Genomic DNA, 18,195 nt, shown 5'->3' with positions numbered 1-18,195 from the left:
CTGACCAGATTGACAATTTACCTAAAAAACTTTAGATACAATTTGTTAATGGGAGTTAAAATGAGTTTGTAGGATTCGTGACATCTTGTTAGACATCGGAATTTCCACACTAATAAATGACACTTTTTTTTTTTAGAAGTTTTAACTTTTATATTGAAGGGATCGCCTTAGTACGTCCGGTCTTTCATGCTGCTCTGCTGCCTCGATGACAGCTGCTTACAGTGCGCACCTCCGTGTTCCGGGAAAAAACAAACGATCTTGTTCACGGTAATACTGAAATTATATATATTTAAATTTAAGCCAAACTTTTATATGAAATTGTTGCTTACAAAACCAGCTGTGATATCCACGACGTTACCCATATTTTACGACTAATATGCCAATGTGCACTAAAGTTAAATATAAATGCTGCATGGCTGGATCTGTGCATATGACTGACGACTCGAAACAGTCATATTTTTTTACAAACATTCGACTGTTTCGATTGAATTAGACATCATTTCATTAGATTAGGCCTTCTCTGAAAATATTTGCATAATCTTTTAATGGCAGTGTTTTAGCAAAAATGTTTCGGAAGGGGGGAAATTTAAATTTAAACGGAACTGACTACTCATGTACTTACTGAGGTGATGTGAAAGTTGATGCGTCCACTAACTCGTGTAAGGACTGAGATGCATGAATTAATACATAGTAAATTACTACAACTCTTTAAACTGAACTGAAGAAAATGACTGAAATCAGAAATTTGATTCATCATGCGCTCCAAAGCCTGGTTCAAATGCCAGGTACATTTAACTTGGAAAAGCTGTTTAAGTGTCTCAACTTGGAACTTGCATCATGATAAATGAATCCAGTTTACCCCATGGGTCATCTCAAATTAGATACACAGCTTCAAACCTGCAACCATGCAACTGTTTTCGTTTTGTGTTTAGAGACTTTGAAGGCTCCAGTCAGGAACTTCAGCAGAACAACCATCAAGCATGAGCTACATGCTAACCAGCAGCCAGCAGAAAACCATCTGCTCCCAGCTGGGAAGAGTCAAACTCCAGCTGCTGTACAAGGCCAGCATCCATGGTTTCACAAGTGCAGCCTTCCACCAGCGATGTGACAACCACTGTCCCACAGTGTCTGTGGGCTATAACGCCTCCGGTTATGTGTTTGGAGGCTACACCCAACAACCCTTCTGTCAGTCTGGGCAGTACGTGCATGATGACGAGGCCTTTCTTTTCACCTTAAATGGAGAAAAGCTCCTCAAATATCCAGTCACTACTCCAGCTAATGCAGTAAGAATGATGAGTAACTCTGGTCCATATTTTGGAGAAGCATTTGTTCTTGTCAATGGAGGCAAAGCAACAGTCTATACCAGTCCAGGGAATTATTACAACTTCAATGCTGCAGATATACATGGCGACGACCTCTACTTGACTGAGTGTGAAGTCTATGAAGTGGAGAGTAAGTTCACTATAAACAACTAAATATTGATGCTTACCATGTTTCAAAGAAACACAATAAACAAATGCCATCAATTTGGTGACCAGAAACCAGGCTTCTTTATAAAAGCACACCTGGATACATCCAGATTTTTGTTGCTACAAGACAGCAGGTTTGAACATGCTCGCTTTAGTTAAATGGCAGATATCTGTAGTTTTCTTTTTACCATTGACTGACAAATAATAACCAATTGTGAAAATTGATGTCTAAGATTTCTGTTCAATGTGTATATTTATTTTGTAGGAAAAAGTAAGGAAACAAACAAGGGAGTTTTAGATTGAATTACTTGATCAGTGTAATTCATGTTTCATAACTTGAAAAGACAGTTCATTGATTCATTCTGTTAATGTTGACAAAATTGAAATCAAATGGCTGGATGATATTTGAATACGAATAGATCATATTTTTTTAAAAGCTGTTTTTTGCTCTTCAACAGCCTTCCCAGAATTTGAGAAGCCATGGAGGCCAGTGGTCTGGGAAAACGAGTAAGCTGGATGGGACAACACTTTGCATCATATATCAATACTATTACTGTACTAATCTTTAACATGTTGCAGTATACTGCACCATGTCATACTACGCAAAAAGACTTGAGTAAATTATAGTTGATATAGTTTTAAAGCTGATCTTGTTTTGTCAGGAAGAGGACAGAGATGATGGACAGTATTAGGCTCTACTGCCCCTTGTCTAGCTCCAACGTGTCCCAGGTTCGGGTTCTGCTTATTGGAGCCGTTGGAGCTGGAAAGTCCAGCTTCTTCAATTCCATCAGCTCTGTATTCAGAGGCCACGTCACCAACCAGGCCATCGCCGGCTGCTCTACCACCAGCCTCACCACACAGGTTAGGCTGGTTTCAACTACTGCTGTAAAACTCCCTGCACCAACATTAACATAGTTCATATCATTTGAAATGTATATTTGATTTTCAACTTCCATTCAGCCACAAATATAATGATTATTAGTATTATACAACTGTGATTATACGAGAAAGTCATAATATTATTAACCATGCTAGCAGCGTAGTATTGGTCGGTCGATCCACTAGTTTGGTCACCACGGAGATATCTCAACTATTACACAAATTGCCATAACATTTTGTAAAGACGTTAGTGTTACCCAGCGGATAAATCCTACTGACTTTGCTGATCCCTTGACTTATCCTCTAGCAGCATCATGGGGTTTACATTTGTTGTTTTCAATGAAATGTCTCAACAACTATTGGATGGATGTGGTGGCGTTCTGTAAAGACATTCATGTCCTCCTCAGGAAGAATGGTTGTAATTCTGATGATACCTTGGCTCTTTGCTCTAGTGCCATCATCGAGTCAGAGCTTCAATGGGATTAATAACAATAAGTAAAACATAATTTCAGCAACACTAATGACATTACCATCAGCATAAGATGTATTGGTTTATTGTTAAATCTTAATAAGGTGTGAAGGAGTCTTGCGGTGACAAATCTACAAATTACAATTTGTGGTGAATCATTTTCACCATCCACAATCTTGTGTGATTAACTCCATTGCGTATTACCTACAGTTTCGCACCTACTCAGTGAAAGCTGGACGAGGAGGAAAACCTCTGCCAATCATCTTGTGTGATACCATGGGATTGGAGGAAAGCACAGGGGCGGGCCTTGATGTGGATGACATCATCAGCATCCTCAAAGGTCATCTGCCAGACACCTATCAGGTAGAGCTTTTTGTTATATTCAGCAGAATAAAAAACACGACAAGGTTTTGTTCTGTAACTCAAACCGTCCTTTTCTTTCACCTCTATGACTCAGTTCAACGCGTCTGCTCCTCTGCATTCGGAGGCCATTGGCTATCGCAAGTCTCCAGACCTGAAGGACAAGATCCACTGTGTGGCTTACGTCATTGATGCCACCAAGGTCTCCATCATGCCTGCAAAACTGGAGGGGAAGCTTGAAGCTACCCGCAGAAAGATCAACTCGATTGGTCGGTGAAAATGACACTTTTGATGTTTGATTTTACATTTAAGTGGCATTACAGCATCCCCAGACCTCACTGAGTAAAATGTTATCTGGGAAAAGTCATGAACTGTACAAAAAATAAGTCTCAGTACACATTTTCTGTACCTATATTGTTTGATATTCACACACCATTAAACATGTCAGGACCGCTAACATAGTACTGCAGGTCATACTACAATAGAAACACATCACCTGTAACAAAACGAAATAGTTATAATGGTTGAAATAAAACGGAAGAGAAATTTGATAGTAATATAGCACAGTAGAGACACAGACTTTTAGAGATAGTTTTTCAAAGTGAAAAATGGTACACTATTTGAATGTGTTTTTTTCTCTTTCCAGGTATTCCTCAGCTGGTCCTGATGACTAAAGTGGATGAAGCCTGCCCTTTAGTTTCACAGGACATTAGGAACATTTATAAGAGCGGTTACATTGAGGAAATGGTGAGATCAACTTTAAATTGAGAAAGAAAATGTGATTAGGCTTGTTTGCAGTTTAATTTTTTTGATCCGTGTGTAAGCCACATGGTTACATGAAATGTAATTTTCATTTAACTTTTTAACTTTCAGTTGTGTTTAGTTACTTGTGTTCAATAATAGCTCGCATATACAACAATAACATTGTCAATGAATTGTAATCGGTGGTTATATCCTAAAGGAATAAAAAAATGAAACATTATCGTCTCTGCCGTGGTAGTAGAAGTAAAAAGAAAACATGAGACTCTTCTTGAATTAATGCTAATATTTGTAAAAAAAAAAAAAAAAAAAAAAAAAAGTTAAAACTTCGCTCATTGTCATTTTTTGTGCTGCTTTTGTGATTCCAGATGCAGGAAGTCAGCACTCGGCTCGGTGTGCCAATGTCCTGTGTTGTTCCGGTGAAGAACTACAGCAAAGAGTTTGAGTTGGATCAGAACTGTGACATCCTGCTTCTCACCGCCGTCATCCAGATGCTTCGCTTCGCTGATAGTTACTTTGAAGACCTCAGTGACCGACTCAGCAACGTTGAAACCCCAGAATACTGAATAATTAAAACAGCAGACTTTAAATCTTTTCCAACTGTAATGAAAAGTTCCTCAAACTGACCCATCGTCCAGTAGGTCAGGTCCAAGATGGCTACCACATTCATAGCCTTATCGTTGCACTGGATAAATGCCTGATAACAATTAGTTATTATAATAATTATGAAGAAGAAAACAGGTGATTCTAAACTTTTCATACGGTAGTGAACATTGCCTGGATTTTGCTTTAGCTGCTTCACATAATGCATCTTGGTCTTGCAGTTATACTCCACTGACAGTAACAGTGCTAATACTACACTTTCATGAAAGTTTTAATTAAACTCATTCTGTCCTTTTTTCATCAAGCTTTGTAGTTATACATTTTAGTATTTAGAGTATTGATGACATGGAATGACTTCCCAGTATTGGCAGATAAAATCATGTATATTATCTTTTGCTTCTAGTTTTGTTAGTGAAAGGGTGTCATGTTGAATTTCAAAACTTCACTTGTAGATCCTTAATCATTCCTAAAATGTATTAAAGTCAGTATTTTGTTGTTCAATAAAAGGTCAACGTGATGAATGAACAGAAAAACTGAAATTTATTAATGTCAGAGAGTTATTGTACAGCAAACAGTGTTGAGTCGGACCAGCTGAGGAGCAATCCCTCTCTGAGCAACAGGACTGTCACAGAACAAACATCACACCTCTTATCAGACTCAGCACTGGCTTTGGCAAAAACTGATATTAGTTGAATTAGAGTGGATTATAAATTGGCAGCTGTCCTCTCAGTGACAATAAGTTAAAAAATAACTATGCGCTGTGCTCAGGATAACTTTTAAACAAACGCACATCTTGAAATAGTGTTTAAAATACAGATGTGTTAGTGCACATAAAAGACGAGGAGCTCTCTCTCCAGCTTGGCAACATCTTACAATAAACTGGTTGTACGACTTTGAACTGCAACTGTCAACACGTGTGACCAACAAGAATGATTAACGAGTTGAGAAGAAATGTCCTGGAAATGCAGAACACACCTGGGATTCAATGATTCCTTTCTCTCCCTTTCCATCATATTGATGCATTTTCTTCAGCAGAGCTGCTCAGTGGCCACCAGTGACAGGGCAGTGGTCCTACTGGGAGGCAATGATAATGAGCAGATCTGTTAATTTGATCAGATGACATGGTTGTTGGTGAGGTTGGTTCAGGTAGTTGGGAGCAGGGAGGAAGACCCCTGGGGACGGAGCAGATGGGGGGGGGGCTCTTATGGCACAGCCGGCACTCGCTGACATTTCAAACTGTCAGATGGCTTCCCGCTCATCAGCCAACTCATCAGAAAAGGCAGCCACGTGAAGAAGAAACCATTTCAACCTCAACCACTTGAGTTATAGTGCAGAACACACTTGTACATACACATATCAAAAAACACACTCACACACACAAACAGGTACACATGGGCTTGGTCAGAGTCCAAAAGCTGATTTCAGTGACAACCAGAGAGGAGATAAAGCGGGACATTTGGCACCAACACTGCAGCTCTCTGCCTGCTAACACAACACTAGCATGCATTCATGTTAAAGCAAAACACAGATGTTTTTTGGCTAATCGTTGTATTTGTCAACTTAAGCCCGCAAAATCATCCTTGTGTCCTTATATCGCTGTCTGTGGTCCTCACACTTACTGTAGATATTAGCAACAAGCAATGTAATAAGTACAACCTGTTTGTAGGTTTTTTTTCTTTTCTTTTAATTTAAAGTCAATGAAGCTTATGTGTACAGTTGGATCATTTTGACTATGTAGTAGTAGTTAACGTACTAGTGGGAACAAGTAGTTCAATGTAACTACTCACAACTATACTCAGTCTTTACTGTAACTATACTCTTAAGTGTGACATTAACTTGTCAAGAAAACACATTAACTTACTTTTTAAAAGATTAGCTGGCTGGTAATATTCAATAAAGTTTGTATTTAAGTGTTAGCACTGAGCCACACAGCCACCTGTCCACCATGGACACAGGTATGTATTGTTATCATTGCGGAAAACTGCATTACATTTTGGGTGCCCAGTTATGGCTGCAGGCTGACAGACGTCTCGTGGTTGAGGTGACTTACACTTTCTTAAAACACCTTTTTTTGCCTGTTTTATACGGCCATCTACTGCATGCTCCGTCCTCACTCACTATTCTTAACCTGCAGTGCATCTCCGACAATCCGCTACTCTGATAACAAATTGTGGTGTGTTTGGCAAACAGCTAATGAATGAACTGTGTTTTTGGCTTAAAGGTAATAGAAACTACCAGTACACACACTGCTGTACCTCTTCGGAGTTCAGCTGCTGCTTCATAGGAAGACAGCGTGGTGAGTTTAATTTACGTTTGAATTAAATGTGTTTTACAGTGCCTTACAGGCCATCGGTGCCTATACTGGTGTTAGTCAATTGTTGGTTGTATTCATTAAAGCACATAACAGTTTTCAGTCTGTAAAGAACAAATGCCAGAAACTCCAGAAAGCCCTGATATCTCAAACTATACTGCCTGTTTGCAGACACCAGAGACATTGGGGGCACCTTAAAACAACTCGATTGACGGATAAATAAAAAAGAAACATTTTAAAAACTGAACATTTACAACTAAGGTCAATATGTAGCTTGTACATATTCACCTCACATTATCACAGAAGATGTGTGGCCTTGTGTTATAGTATTTCCAACTGAATAATTATTAAAAATATGAAAAAAATGGAACGGACACAGAAAGGGAAAAGAGACACTTTCTGTTGTGATCACGGCTGTTAACAAAATGATGACCGCTTGTAAGAAATCTGCATGTAGTGAAACAGACAAAAAAAGCAGATCAAATACTTAGAGGGATGAGCTGGAGCTGGGATGAAAAAAAAAAAGGTATGAATGTTTGAGTGATTTTGCCCACCTTGAGTCATTTTTACTCATGACACACCACAGTAGGGAGATTAAGCACATTAAGATCTCGGCAGGTTGTCACTTTGGTTCTTCAGCATTTGGATTCGACCGACTCGATCACACACTGTGCTTACGTCAACAACTAGAGAGATGACATTCAAAATCCAAACGGTAAAAAAAAAATTTAACAAAAGAACTTCTCAAGTCTTTTTTCTTCTCTTAAAGAACTGTACAAGATTATTACAAAAATCAATAATTAGTTATACATATTTATATGACAACATTGTTTACGTTATATTACTATAAAGAAATACAACTTTTTGTGTCGATCTTGTCTTAAGACTGAATGCAGTATTCCTTTTTCAGAGATCTGTGGCTTTTCTGCGATAAAGATAGTTAATATAGATCACTATATTTATATGCGGCAAACTTATAATATCTCTGCATCTGGAGCTCTACCATTGAAATATTGTCCAAATTGTGAGACTGAATGTTGCTACCTAAAACATAATATCATTCAGATTAAATGACTATAACTCTGCAGTAGCATTATCTGGTCACAAGGTGGAGCTTAATCATTCACCTGCATGATGGAAGCAATTGCGTATGTTAATTCAGTTTTCCACTAATTAAATCTCAACAAAACAGTGTCTGCAACGACTGAACTTAAAATGAAATTAAAAAAACAACACTGAACTTTGAGTTCAGTGGTCGAAAGCCTCACTTGTAATTCACTGTCTCCTGTCACATTACAAGTGAAGCAGAGAGGGCAAACAGACATTTTTTTAGTTCACTCAAACATAAACACCTAGTGGAAGACAGGTGGAAGGTCCAGTCTTCCGCCTGTTTCCTCCTCATGTCTTTTGCTATATGCAGTCCAAGAAGCTTGTGAGCTCCGCCATGCCAGCGGCTGGAAAAGGAATACTGCATTTCTCTGCTGCTTGTTTCTTCAACTTGTGTTCCTCAGCTCTAATGTGCATCCTGCAGGGGAATGAGAGATGGAGGGAGGGGTCCTCTAGGCAGGGCCCTCCTTTGGAGAAGAGGGGGTCTGGGATGTGGAGCTGGAGGAAGAGGAGCTGGAGCTCTTCAGGGAGCCCAGAGTCTTGCTGAACCACGAGTTCTTGGCCGCCTGGATCTCATTCATCAGTACTCCCCGCTGGTGCTCCAGCTCCTTCAAAAGACACAAGAGGACAAGAGAGGAGTCAGCAGGAGGCGGACTGAGGAGCTCATCAAAAAAACTGCCTTTTGTCATGTGACTCTGTATTCTAAACGTTATCCAGCACTATTCTTTTAGAATGGGTTCAGTTGCTTTTGTATTTACTGAATTACATCTTTATTATGTGGGGTTTCAGGGTTATGGATTTGATATAATTTTTTATATGACTTGCCATGACACTTAGATTCTAGCGCTGTTATCAGGTCAACATTTTATTTTGTCCAATAATTCGGTTTATGAAAAAAATGACAGCAAAGCTGCTGAAGCCTCAGTGGTACTCTGTGCTAATTAGCGAATGTCTCATTGACATGCTGATGTTTAATGCATCTGATAAACATCAGCATGTTAACATTGTCACTGTAAGCATGTTGACGTGAGCATTAAGCTCAAAGTGCTGCTGTTCCTAAATAAAGACTCAGAGTAGCTAGCATGGCTTTAGACTGGTTTGTGTTTGGAGTCATTGTTTCTTTGTTTCGTTATTATGAGCACACTACAGTTTTATTTCTTTGTGATACCGACTTAGATCTTAACGTCAGTTTTATTCATTATATCTATTTCCTAAAGCTCCCACACATTGGTATATGGCCCTGCATCTCTGCAGCTGTTATTATTATTGTTATTGATATCACTGTCCCGCCCGGTGCTGCTGACCTGGATGCGACACTTGGCCTCCACCAGCTGCAGTTTGGTCTGTGCCAGCTCCAGCTCCAGGTGCCTCAGCTGCTCCTTCAGTCCATCCTTCTCCTCGTCCAACGGCTCGGTGGACGTCTTGTCTCTGCCAGGGGACGAAGCCTGAAGGGACCCCAGGGTTGTGAACAGGTCCCTACAGTGGTCACAGCCCATTACCTTACTCTGCAGGGGAACACAAAACAAGTGTGCATATTAGCTGAGGTTGTTGGGTGAAAACACAGTATAGACATGTGAGTTCAGGTAAAAACAAACATTGTTTAGCTAGTAAAACTGTTCACTCAATTGTCATAGCAGACACATCTCTATGCTAGAAAAAAAAATGCTGTGCTAAAGCAGAAGAATAAATCTGGTGGCAAAACCCCTTGATTGTTATGCAGAAGATACAAATATATTTTGGGTTGGTTTTACTTTTACATTCAAACAATTACACGCTCTTTGTCCCGATGCAAAATCCACCTTATTTATTTATTGCTTCATCTTTGTGAGAATGTTATTACCTGATGAAGACCTTCTGTTCAAAACAGTGAAAAATATATTTTGTGCATGGGAACTAAGAGTATGTGATCAATCTTTTCCTTTGATTTTGACCTTGAAGCCAATACCGCACTGGCAAACACATTAAAACATTTATTTTAAATAAATCACTCCTGCCATGCACTCATTGTGCAATGGGAAGCTTAATCCACAGTTTATCCATTTCAACACGCTACATGCACAAAACAGTACTACACAAAGCAAACAAGCTACAACAGTCAATCATAGCACATTTATTACTTTACAATGTTTATCTCTCAATTAGCTTTCTATTTTGGTCCCCTCAGCTTCAATCTCTTGCAGGTCCTCATTAGTTTCTCACATCGACGTAAATGACAGTAAATCTTTAAAATAACTGCTCATCATAGCTGAAGTGTCATGTTACCATGAGCCTGGCCCTTTGGTGAACCAACCGTCACCATGACATAAGAGGAAGTATTACATTTACACTTACTACAGTATTACTCTCCTGAATAATCTGATCATTCCCTTCGTGCATTACGTCTCACTTCAACTTCCTGTTACAGCTGATAAAACATTACATTAAGAAGAATGTTCTGATCTAATTCTTCAGGCCTGAGATGATTCACTGCCACATTCGCTAAGAGAAACATGTTTGACAAGGGCAAAAGGAGCGGTGTGTTGGATCATTTCTTTATGGGTGTGTTAATGTAGCAACCTGGGCTTGTCTTAACTGAACTGAAAGACAGAATAGTCTTGCCTATTTGTTCTTTTGATGCAATATTGTGGTTCTAGTTAAGAGTTTGCAAGTCTCCTAAATTGCAGCTGCTACCTGCTAAAGTAGCTGTGTATTAACAGAGGCATCTCACCCTGACAATGTCCAGCTCTTCTTTTGTTGCCGCCTGCTGTTTTTCCAGCCTGGTGCTCAGCTGGGAGCAGATCTGTAACAAGTTGAAGAAGTTTGGTTATATAAGAGACGACACATGTGAACTTCAAGATAAGGGACACCATTTTTTAACTTGTGTTTATTTAGTAAAACTAATCTGAGCATTATGATCTTTTCCATCAAAACGGTTTTCCCACATGTTCAAAAAAACCCACTTTGAGCTTCCCCTGGTATGTGTTCAATCCTCATTACCCTGATACTCTGGGTAAATAGTTATTATACTAGATATTGAACTAGTTGGGTATGAACAGTAAGAGACACTGCTATGTTTATTTTAAGAGTAAAATGTATTACTATTTGCATGAATAATTTGACTTGTATTTACAGAACACTTACAAAAACAGTGTGAAAAAATAATAATCTTTGCAGTTAACTGTTTTGTAAAAACTATAATGATATATAGCTAATGAGTGAGACGTTTATTTATTTATTTTCATTTAAAATACAGCAGATGGATTTAAGCCATGAAAACTTTCCAACCTGTTTGTATTCAGTTATGATCGCTGTGGTTTTCTTGATCTCCAGCTCTGCTTTTTCCAGCTCCCTCCTGAACACTTCCTTCAGCTGGGAGAAACAAAACAAGATGACAAAAACTGTTTGTACAGGAGGTGTACAGAGTGATAAGTTAGCCATGGCAAGGATTTATAACAATCACACATCCACTGTGCAGACATATAAGCATTTATCTAACTGTGGTTAAATAGCACACTGCATCAGTCTCTCTTCAAGGATAATAATAAAAAATATTATTATAATATGTATATAGTCGTACAAAAATGATCCCTCGCAATCCTCACTTATGATCCACTGGAAGTGTGTGGCGGTATCTATGTCTGCAGAGCCCTGCACTCTGCTAGTATTTTCTCTTATCTTCCTAATTTACTGTGATTGGGATGTTTCTGGGAGGCAGCACAGACGATGTGGGCCCTACGTGGGTGTGTAACCCCAAACCAACAACAGCGCACAGGGTTTGCATCCTGCTCTTATGCTCATTTGCTAAGTTGGACTTTCAGTGGAGTTTGAAATAATTATAGCCAAACATATTGAAGCTATTAAGCTAAGTTCACAAGGGACACATACTGTGTTTCCTCATAAACTATTGTTCAAATATCCGTTTTTTAATAACAAAGTACAATATTATAAAATTAGCTTTAACTGCAAAGGTCATTGAGGTAATTGACCAATAAGGCTTGCAGGCTGTGAAGTAGATCAACTCTGTAAACAGAGTGCAGATGTTACCTGAGCTGTCTCCTCCTCCTGCCGTCTCTTCTCCTCCTCCGTCTCCACCAAACGTTGCTTGGTGCTAAGCAGCTCTTTGTTCAAAACATCGGCCTTGTCTTCCGCCTGAGTGCACAAACAAAAACACACAATCCCTCCAATTGATACCAAATCTCCAACCTTAGCACAGTGCTATTTTACACAACCATCAGAGTGCGTCGGAGTGCGTCAAGTGTTGTACTTGACGTACTGGAACAATTGCGCCTACATAATCTGAAATATTAAATCCTTAATACAGTTCTAGAGATTCACACTGAGAACTTCCAACTACAGCCGCAGTCCTCCAGTGGTGTGACGAGTTGTTTCGTGAAAGGCTCATGACCACCTCAACGATTGCTGCTGAGGAAGTGTGTTTGATATTAGAAAAGTTGAAGAAATGTTTTTCTGCGCAAAGCTTCATTTGCTGTTTATGTTGCTGTCAGAGACAGACGTTTTTAAATCAGCTCTATGTCTGAAAATACCAAAAAAAGTTTCTAGTTACAGTGCACTTCAAATATGCATTTGGAGCATATTTTGCTTCGCATTCAGCTCTATGCATAAAACAACCAATGTTGGCAGTTAGGAAATATACTACATGTAAACACACTGGACTTAAAATGACTTAAAATGAATAAATGAATTCAGCTTTAAATTGACACAAAGTAAGCAGACTATATTGTGGGTTTAAAAAAGGCACTGAGGAGGTGCTGTGTTACCTGGTCAAGGTCGTTCCGAAGGGCAATCTTGCTGGTGACCAGTTCATGGGCCAAGTCGTCATTCTCCTGTTCCAGTCTCATACTGGCCTCCTGAAGACGACGGTTCTCCCTCTGGACAAACACAAACACACAATTGGACAATGTATGAGTGCCTGTAGTGTTAATGCAGAGCTGTAAACGGATCGCTTATTTGATACACAAGAGCACAAGCCTCTTTTAGATGAACTGATAATGTCAGAAATCTCTGAGTAGTGACTTTTTAGTAAAATCTTACTTCAGAATGTGATTTTTTGTATGAATGTTGTAAAGTAAACAAACATTTAGCATCTTCAAAGAGATAACTCTGATAACAGAAGAAAGACAAACAAGCTCAGTATACACTTGACAATGTGTTTTAATGTAGTTTATTTAATCAGGTTTGTAAGAACAATATGACATGTCCAAAAGTTTGAGTTTTGTAATTCTGAAATTAAATACAGCTTTCTATCTGAAAAAAAGAGAAGTTTTAATTGATCAGGAAAAGGCAGCAGTCCCTGTTCTATTAGTCTCAATTCAATGTTGCAGCCCTATAAGCCTAATAAGTAACACACACACACACACACACCATCTTAAAGTCTGCATTGTAGACCATTAGTTGGGTCTCATGACTACTGGTCTGCCTATAAACAGTCTCACATGACGGCCATGCCTCTATGGGACAAAACAGTGACACGGTTACGAGCTGTCACCTGACTCTGATATCCTGTCCCCCTAGCGATGACCTCTTCTACCCCTAACTGTCTTCACACACACACTCACACACACACAAACATATGCCTGCACCTACGTAATATCAATACACGTGTATGATGATGACAATATAATAAAGCAGATTTTTAAAGAAGAAATACACGTTCCCCTGAACAGCTATACACATGAAACACACACTCAGTCACACGTTTTGGAGACAGTTTGTATATCACTCTTCAGATTGATTAATTAACTGTAAATTGGTTTAATTTGGGCAACGTCTTAATTAGTGTGGGAGGTTTTTCGCTGCTGCAGCTGTCTGTACATCATGTTTTAAACTGATAAGACATCCGAGTCTTTACAATAAAATATTCCACACTTTTTGCTAAATAGTTTACAGTCAATGTCAACATGGCCAATTCATAACAATCAAGAAAATAAATCTCACACACCAAAGTTTAATGTCCAGGACAAATCAGTCAAGATTAGATAAAGCTGCACTAATAAGAACCTGTACAAAAACTCTCATGGTCAAACATTTTTTGGGAACAGAGGCAGCTTACCGTGCTGCTGTCCACAGTCACACAGTCAACAACGTTTTCATATCGAGCCTCAAGCAGCACAGACTAAACTTTAACACATGATCCTGATGGGAGTTTCCTTTCCTAGCCTTGCTCTCTCTCTCTCTCTCTCTCTCTCTCTCTCTCTCCGTCTCCTTACATTCCTATTTCCAATGCTTTTATTTTGTACTAGCATAAATATTGAACACAGCCAAGAAAAAGAACAACTGGCCGAAAAAGTCATACAATTAATTTGAAACATTTAAAGCAAACGACACACGCACAAATCCAAACACACACCTCGAACAATACAACACAATGAGTGCATACCTGAAACTGGAGTATGAACCATACAAATAATGTTGAGCATAAAGCAACTAAAATCCAAAGAGAAATTCCAACAATAAAAATGTGTAGCTGCTTCTTTATTAGCTAATATAGAAGCAGAAACATTCCTGCTTTGTCTTCTCTGTAAGAAAGTATTTCCACTGGCTGCAGAGGAGATGGCTGTGGTCCAACATCGTATCAACGACAAAAGTCCTTCCTTCCTTCCTTTCCTCCAGAACCAGCAGCCTATACAGCGCTGCTGTTTACGCCAACATATCAGTGGTTGTTTGTGTGTTTCTATATTTTACTGTTTCACTTGAATCTTTAACACAACTAATTCCTTCATTCTTGTCTCAATTCACATATTATTGTATCCCCTCACAATTACTACTGTTGGGATATTTTATCAAGCAATACGGAGTTCTACTGTCTAGAGAACTGCTCACTGATATGTTCACCTTTGAGAAGGCAGGTTTCTATCTGAACATTTTGAGTCATTCAAGGAAACGAGATGATGACTGCGTAATATTTTGAGAATTCAAAAGTAGTTTAAAGTATATTCAATTAAGGCCAAATGGATTTCTATTTGCTTGCAAGGACGGATTCGTATAGTATCTGAAATATCCAGTACATTATAAAGGCGAGAGTCAAAGAGGGGCGGTGCAAAGAAAATTGGAACAAACTGCCTTAGGTGTCTCCCAAGTGATGTAGTTGTCATTCAACACCCTCCTTATATTCTCTTATTTTAAGTCCAATTACTTGGGTCTCCAGCTATGGTATATTTCATCTATCAGCAGTTTAATGTGTTCCTCCCAGGTAAAGTAGCAGGATATTTTGTTATTCTCTTGCTAGGAAACAAAAGTTTTAGTTATTAACATATTGGCAATACAGGTGTGCCTGTACAAGAAGTAACAGAAAGGAAGAAACGGGCCTTTACTTTAAAACTTTACTGTCAACTTGTTTATTACTTCAAAGCTTCTTGTTAAAGGAATAGTACAACATTTCTAACTAAGAATGTGTCCAATCCTAAAAAAGATGAATTCTTTCGACATTACACGTGCAGTGGTAACACGTGTTACACGTACGTTTAATGCTTGACAATTTTGGGAAAAATAATTAATCTGTTCCCTGGGCAGATTTTGAAAACCCCCCCCCCAAAAAACGAACAACATAAAAGAGGACCAAGAGGAGAGGACAGAAATCCTGATAGAATGCAGCAAATGAAAAGAAGAGATGCTGTCTGTTGACAGTTTGAGTTTGTCTGAATCTCTAAATATCTGCCTCAACTCTCCTGTTTTCACCCTCTGAAGATAAAGTCACTTTCAGCAGCGAAAAAACCTCTGACACCCCTGCAGCTTTGCCCAAAAATAAATGTTATTGATGTTCGATAATGAAAAAAGTCTGTGATGTGTGAGAAGTCTTTTTTCCAGCAAGAAAAGTGTCAAATATCAACGATATTGTTTTCACAGGAGATGTCTAATCTTAGAAACATGGCTAATTTTAGCAAATACAAAAAAATTCAAATATGTATATATCAAAGAGCCAAGCATTGTCTTACTATCGCTAGAGCTGAACACTACCTGGGAAGTTATTAAATGAAAATGTACAGGAAATCATGATACTCTCACATGAATTCACTGTATATGCTTTTGTAATGTGTTACACAAAATGGGATGGGCGCATTTAACTTCAAGTATGAGAAGTAACCAATGTGAGAAAAGCAAGATGTTATATCTTAACACGTGTGTGTGTGTGTGTGTGTGTGTGTGTGTGTGTGTGTGTGTGTGTGTGTGTGTGTGTGTGTGTGTGTGTGTGTGTGTGTGTGTGTGTGTGTGTGTGTGTCCTACCTGGAATCGGTCGATGGGGTCTTCTTGCTGCAGTTGACTCTCTCTCAGTGTCTGATATTCTTTCTCAAACTTCTTCAGCTTTTTCGTTGGAACCTGAAAGAACAATGGAAAAGATGTCATTAATTAAATTATCATTCACTCATAGCTGCTTGAAAAAATCTCAGAACAGTGCATTATTTTGAGAGACAAAAGGAGAATTTAAAAGGAAACTGAAAACAACTTTTTGGCTTTTAATCATGATCACTGAAGCTATTACTTATCATGCTCAGTTCAATAACGTGACTTTCCTTCTTTCTCCTCGAGACAAATGCACCAATTTAATTCACTAAGTAGGTGTCATGCTCACCAACACTTGAACATGATTCTTATGATCCAGTATCACTCATATATTTATACTACAGTACAACTTTGATTAATTGCTAACATTAAAATAAACTAAAAGGGTCAGAAGTTTAAACACACAGACAGATATCCTTGTATCACAAACTCAAAAATAACAGAACTAACTAACTGAAACATTGTGGTATTGTGGTTCATGCTGCCCAGTTTCTATTTTGTATCTGCTCTACACCGCAAGCTACACGACCGACTTTCATTTCCTTCAACAGAAGCTGTGATGACGTATAGACAAATTTAATTTGCTAATGAAAGTCGACAATATGAGCAATTTTCCCCACTGTGATGCTACCAATGCAGTTTCTTTCAGTAGACAATACGCAGCCCTTCTGGTAAAGTGCAAAATGGGAGTACAAACTGTCTATGCTTTAAATATTAAGGCACAATCAGTAATCCACAAATCCATGTACAACAAATTATTTTTAAGTCGAGGACAAGCCTTGTTTATTTTCAAATAAGTCTAGCTCAGAAAAACAAATATGATTATTTATTTGTTCTTTATGTCTCTTTCTTTAATGATTGGACCTTTTAACGTTTCACCAAGAAATTTGAATAGCTGCTCATTTTCTTCTGTTTATTTTTCATGAATGCTGTCTAATTATGTACACACCAACAAGATCCACAGTATGATAATTTATTAAAAAAAATACTAATCAACTACCAAGCAATGCAAACACAAAATCTTAATCTGCATCTTGGAAGTACAATCTGCATGAACATAATGTATCTGTCAAAACACAGGAAATTCAGTTCGCAACCCATTTTCTGCGTGGAGTAACTGCCTCTGAAAGCAACTTTAAAATAAGCAGGTTTTGGTTTTAACCAAACAGTAGTGAAATATGAGACAACACAGATGACCGACTGATATTGAACTGCATCTGTGTGTGTGCTTCAGGTGGGTGGTAATGTCATCTCCCCTGTGTGGAAACAGCGTTTCCATAGTGCCCACCAGTAGGGCTGGGGATTACAAGTCAGTCTCAGTCACATGACCCCCTCCTCTGAGACCACCGTGTGTTGTGTGTGTGTGTGTGTGTGTGTGTGTGTGTGTGTGTTTGTTACTTGGTGCAAACTTACAACTGCTGTTAATACTTAAACATAAAATGAATATCTTCTTATGAATATCTTCTTATGTGGCAGAAAGATGTTGTTGTATCAGTGTTTAGAACAATGAATACAACAGCTTTTATAAACTTGGTACAGGTTGGATCACTGCTGTTTTGGAGCCATCAGGGGACTGTATTGTTTTTGAATAGATGATTATTTGAAGCTTCAATTGAGCATTGAGAATTTAGCAATATTGTTTTTTGTAACTTTGGAGTTTGCCACTGAGAGAAATAGTTTTTTCTCCAAAATAAATAAATGTCCTTCCTCCCTGATTGTATAAGTTTGAGTTAAACTCATATATTTTGACACAGTCTGCTCCAGTCTGGTGTTAACAGATGTGACACAATAACAATAAATGACACTTATTTACTGTAGAACTAACACTATTATTATGTGTATATACTGTCTACGTGTATATATATATATATATATATATATATATATATATATATATATACACACACCAACCAGGAAGCACTTAGGTGAATGAGAGTCCCCCTGTAATCCATCTGACACAC

At 38.4% G+C, this 18,195-nt stretch overlaps 2 protein-coding genes across 4 annotated transcripts in view; one reads left to right on the top strand and one right to left on the bottom strand.

Moving 5' to 3' along the window:
* Positions 1-194: 194 nt before the first annotated feature.
* Positions 195-5,049, top strand: LOC129095149 (interferon-induced protein 44-like). Its single transcript, XM_054603537.1, has 8 exons — positions 195-267; positions 933-1,452; positions 1,928-1,976; positions 2,132-2,330; positions 3,028-3,180; positions 3,275-3,446; positions 3,824-3,924; positions 4,305-5,049. Exons 2-8 carry the CDS (start codon positions 981-983, stop codon positions 4,500-4,502), a joined length of 1,344 nt encoding a protein of 447 aa, XP_054459512.1. The 5' UTR covers positions 195-267; positions 933-980; the 3' UTR covers positions 4,503-5,049.
* Positions 5,050-7,645: 2,596 nt separating this feature from the next.
* The window catches only part of rabgap1l (RAB GTPase activating protein 1-like), a 103,885-nt gene continuing 93,335 nt past the window's right edge, over positions 7,646-18,195 (bottom strand). For all 3 annotated transcript variants that reach the window (XM_054603533.1, XM_054603534.1, XM_054603535.1), the window contains 7 exons: positions 16,178-16,270; positions 12,715-12,825; positions 11,981-12,085; positions 11,222-11,305; positions 10,665-10,736; positions 9,262-9,462; positions 7,646-8,565 (listed from right to left, as the gene is read on the bottom strand). In XM_054603533.1, coding sequence (XP_054459508.1) covers positions 8,410-8,565; positions 9,262-9,462; positions 10,665-10,736; positions 11,222-11,305; positions 11,981-12,085; positions 12,715-12,825; positions 16,178-16,270 — 822 coding nt within the window. In that variant the 3' untranslated portion in view covers positions 7,646-8,409. The remainder of the gene's footprint in view (positions 8,566-9,261; positions 9,463-10,664; positions 10,737-11,221; positions 11,306-11,980; positions 12,086-12,714; positions 12,826-16,177; positions 16,271-18,195) is intronic.

Source organism: Anoplopoma fimbria, chromosome 8, assembly GCF_027596085.1.
Source record: "Anoplopoma fimbria isolate UVic2021 breed Golden Eagle Sablefish chromosome 8, Afim_UVic_2022, whole genome shotgun sequence".
Lineage (NCBI taxonomy): Eukaryota > Metazoa > Chordata > Actinopteri > Perciformes > Anoplopomatidae > Anoplopoma > Anoplopoma fimbria.
This window is presented reverse-complemented; position numbering and strand designations above follow the sequence as displayed.

Excerpts from the sequence above, each read along its gene's own strand:
- LOC129095149 (XM_054603537.1), top strand. The coding sequence starts at position 981 with ATGAGCTACATGCTAACCAGCAGCCAGCAGAAAACCATCTGCTCCCAG. Across the intron at positions 1,977-2,131 it reads CCAGTGGTCTGGGAAAACGA|GAAGAGGACAGAGATGATGG; the intron begins GTAAGCTGGATG and ends TTGTTTTGTCAG. Across the intron at positions 3,925-4,304 it reads GCGGTTACATTGAGGAAATG|ATGCAGGAAGTCAGCACTCG; the intron begins GTGAGATCAACT and ends TTGTGATTCCAG.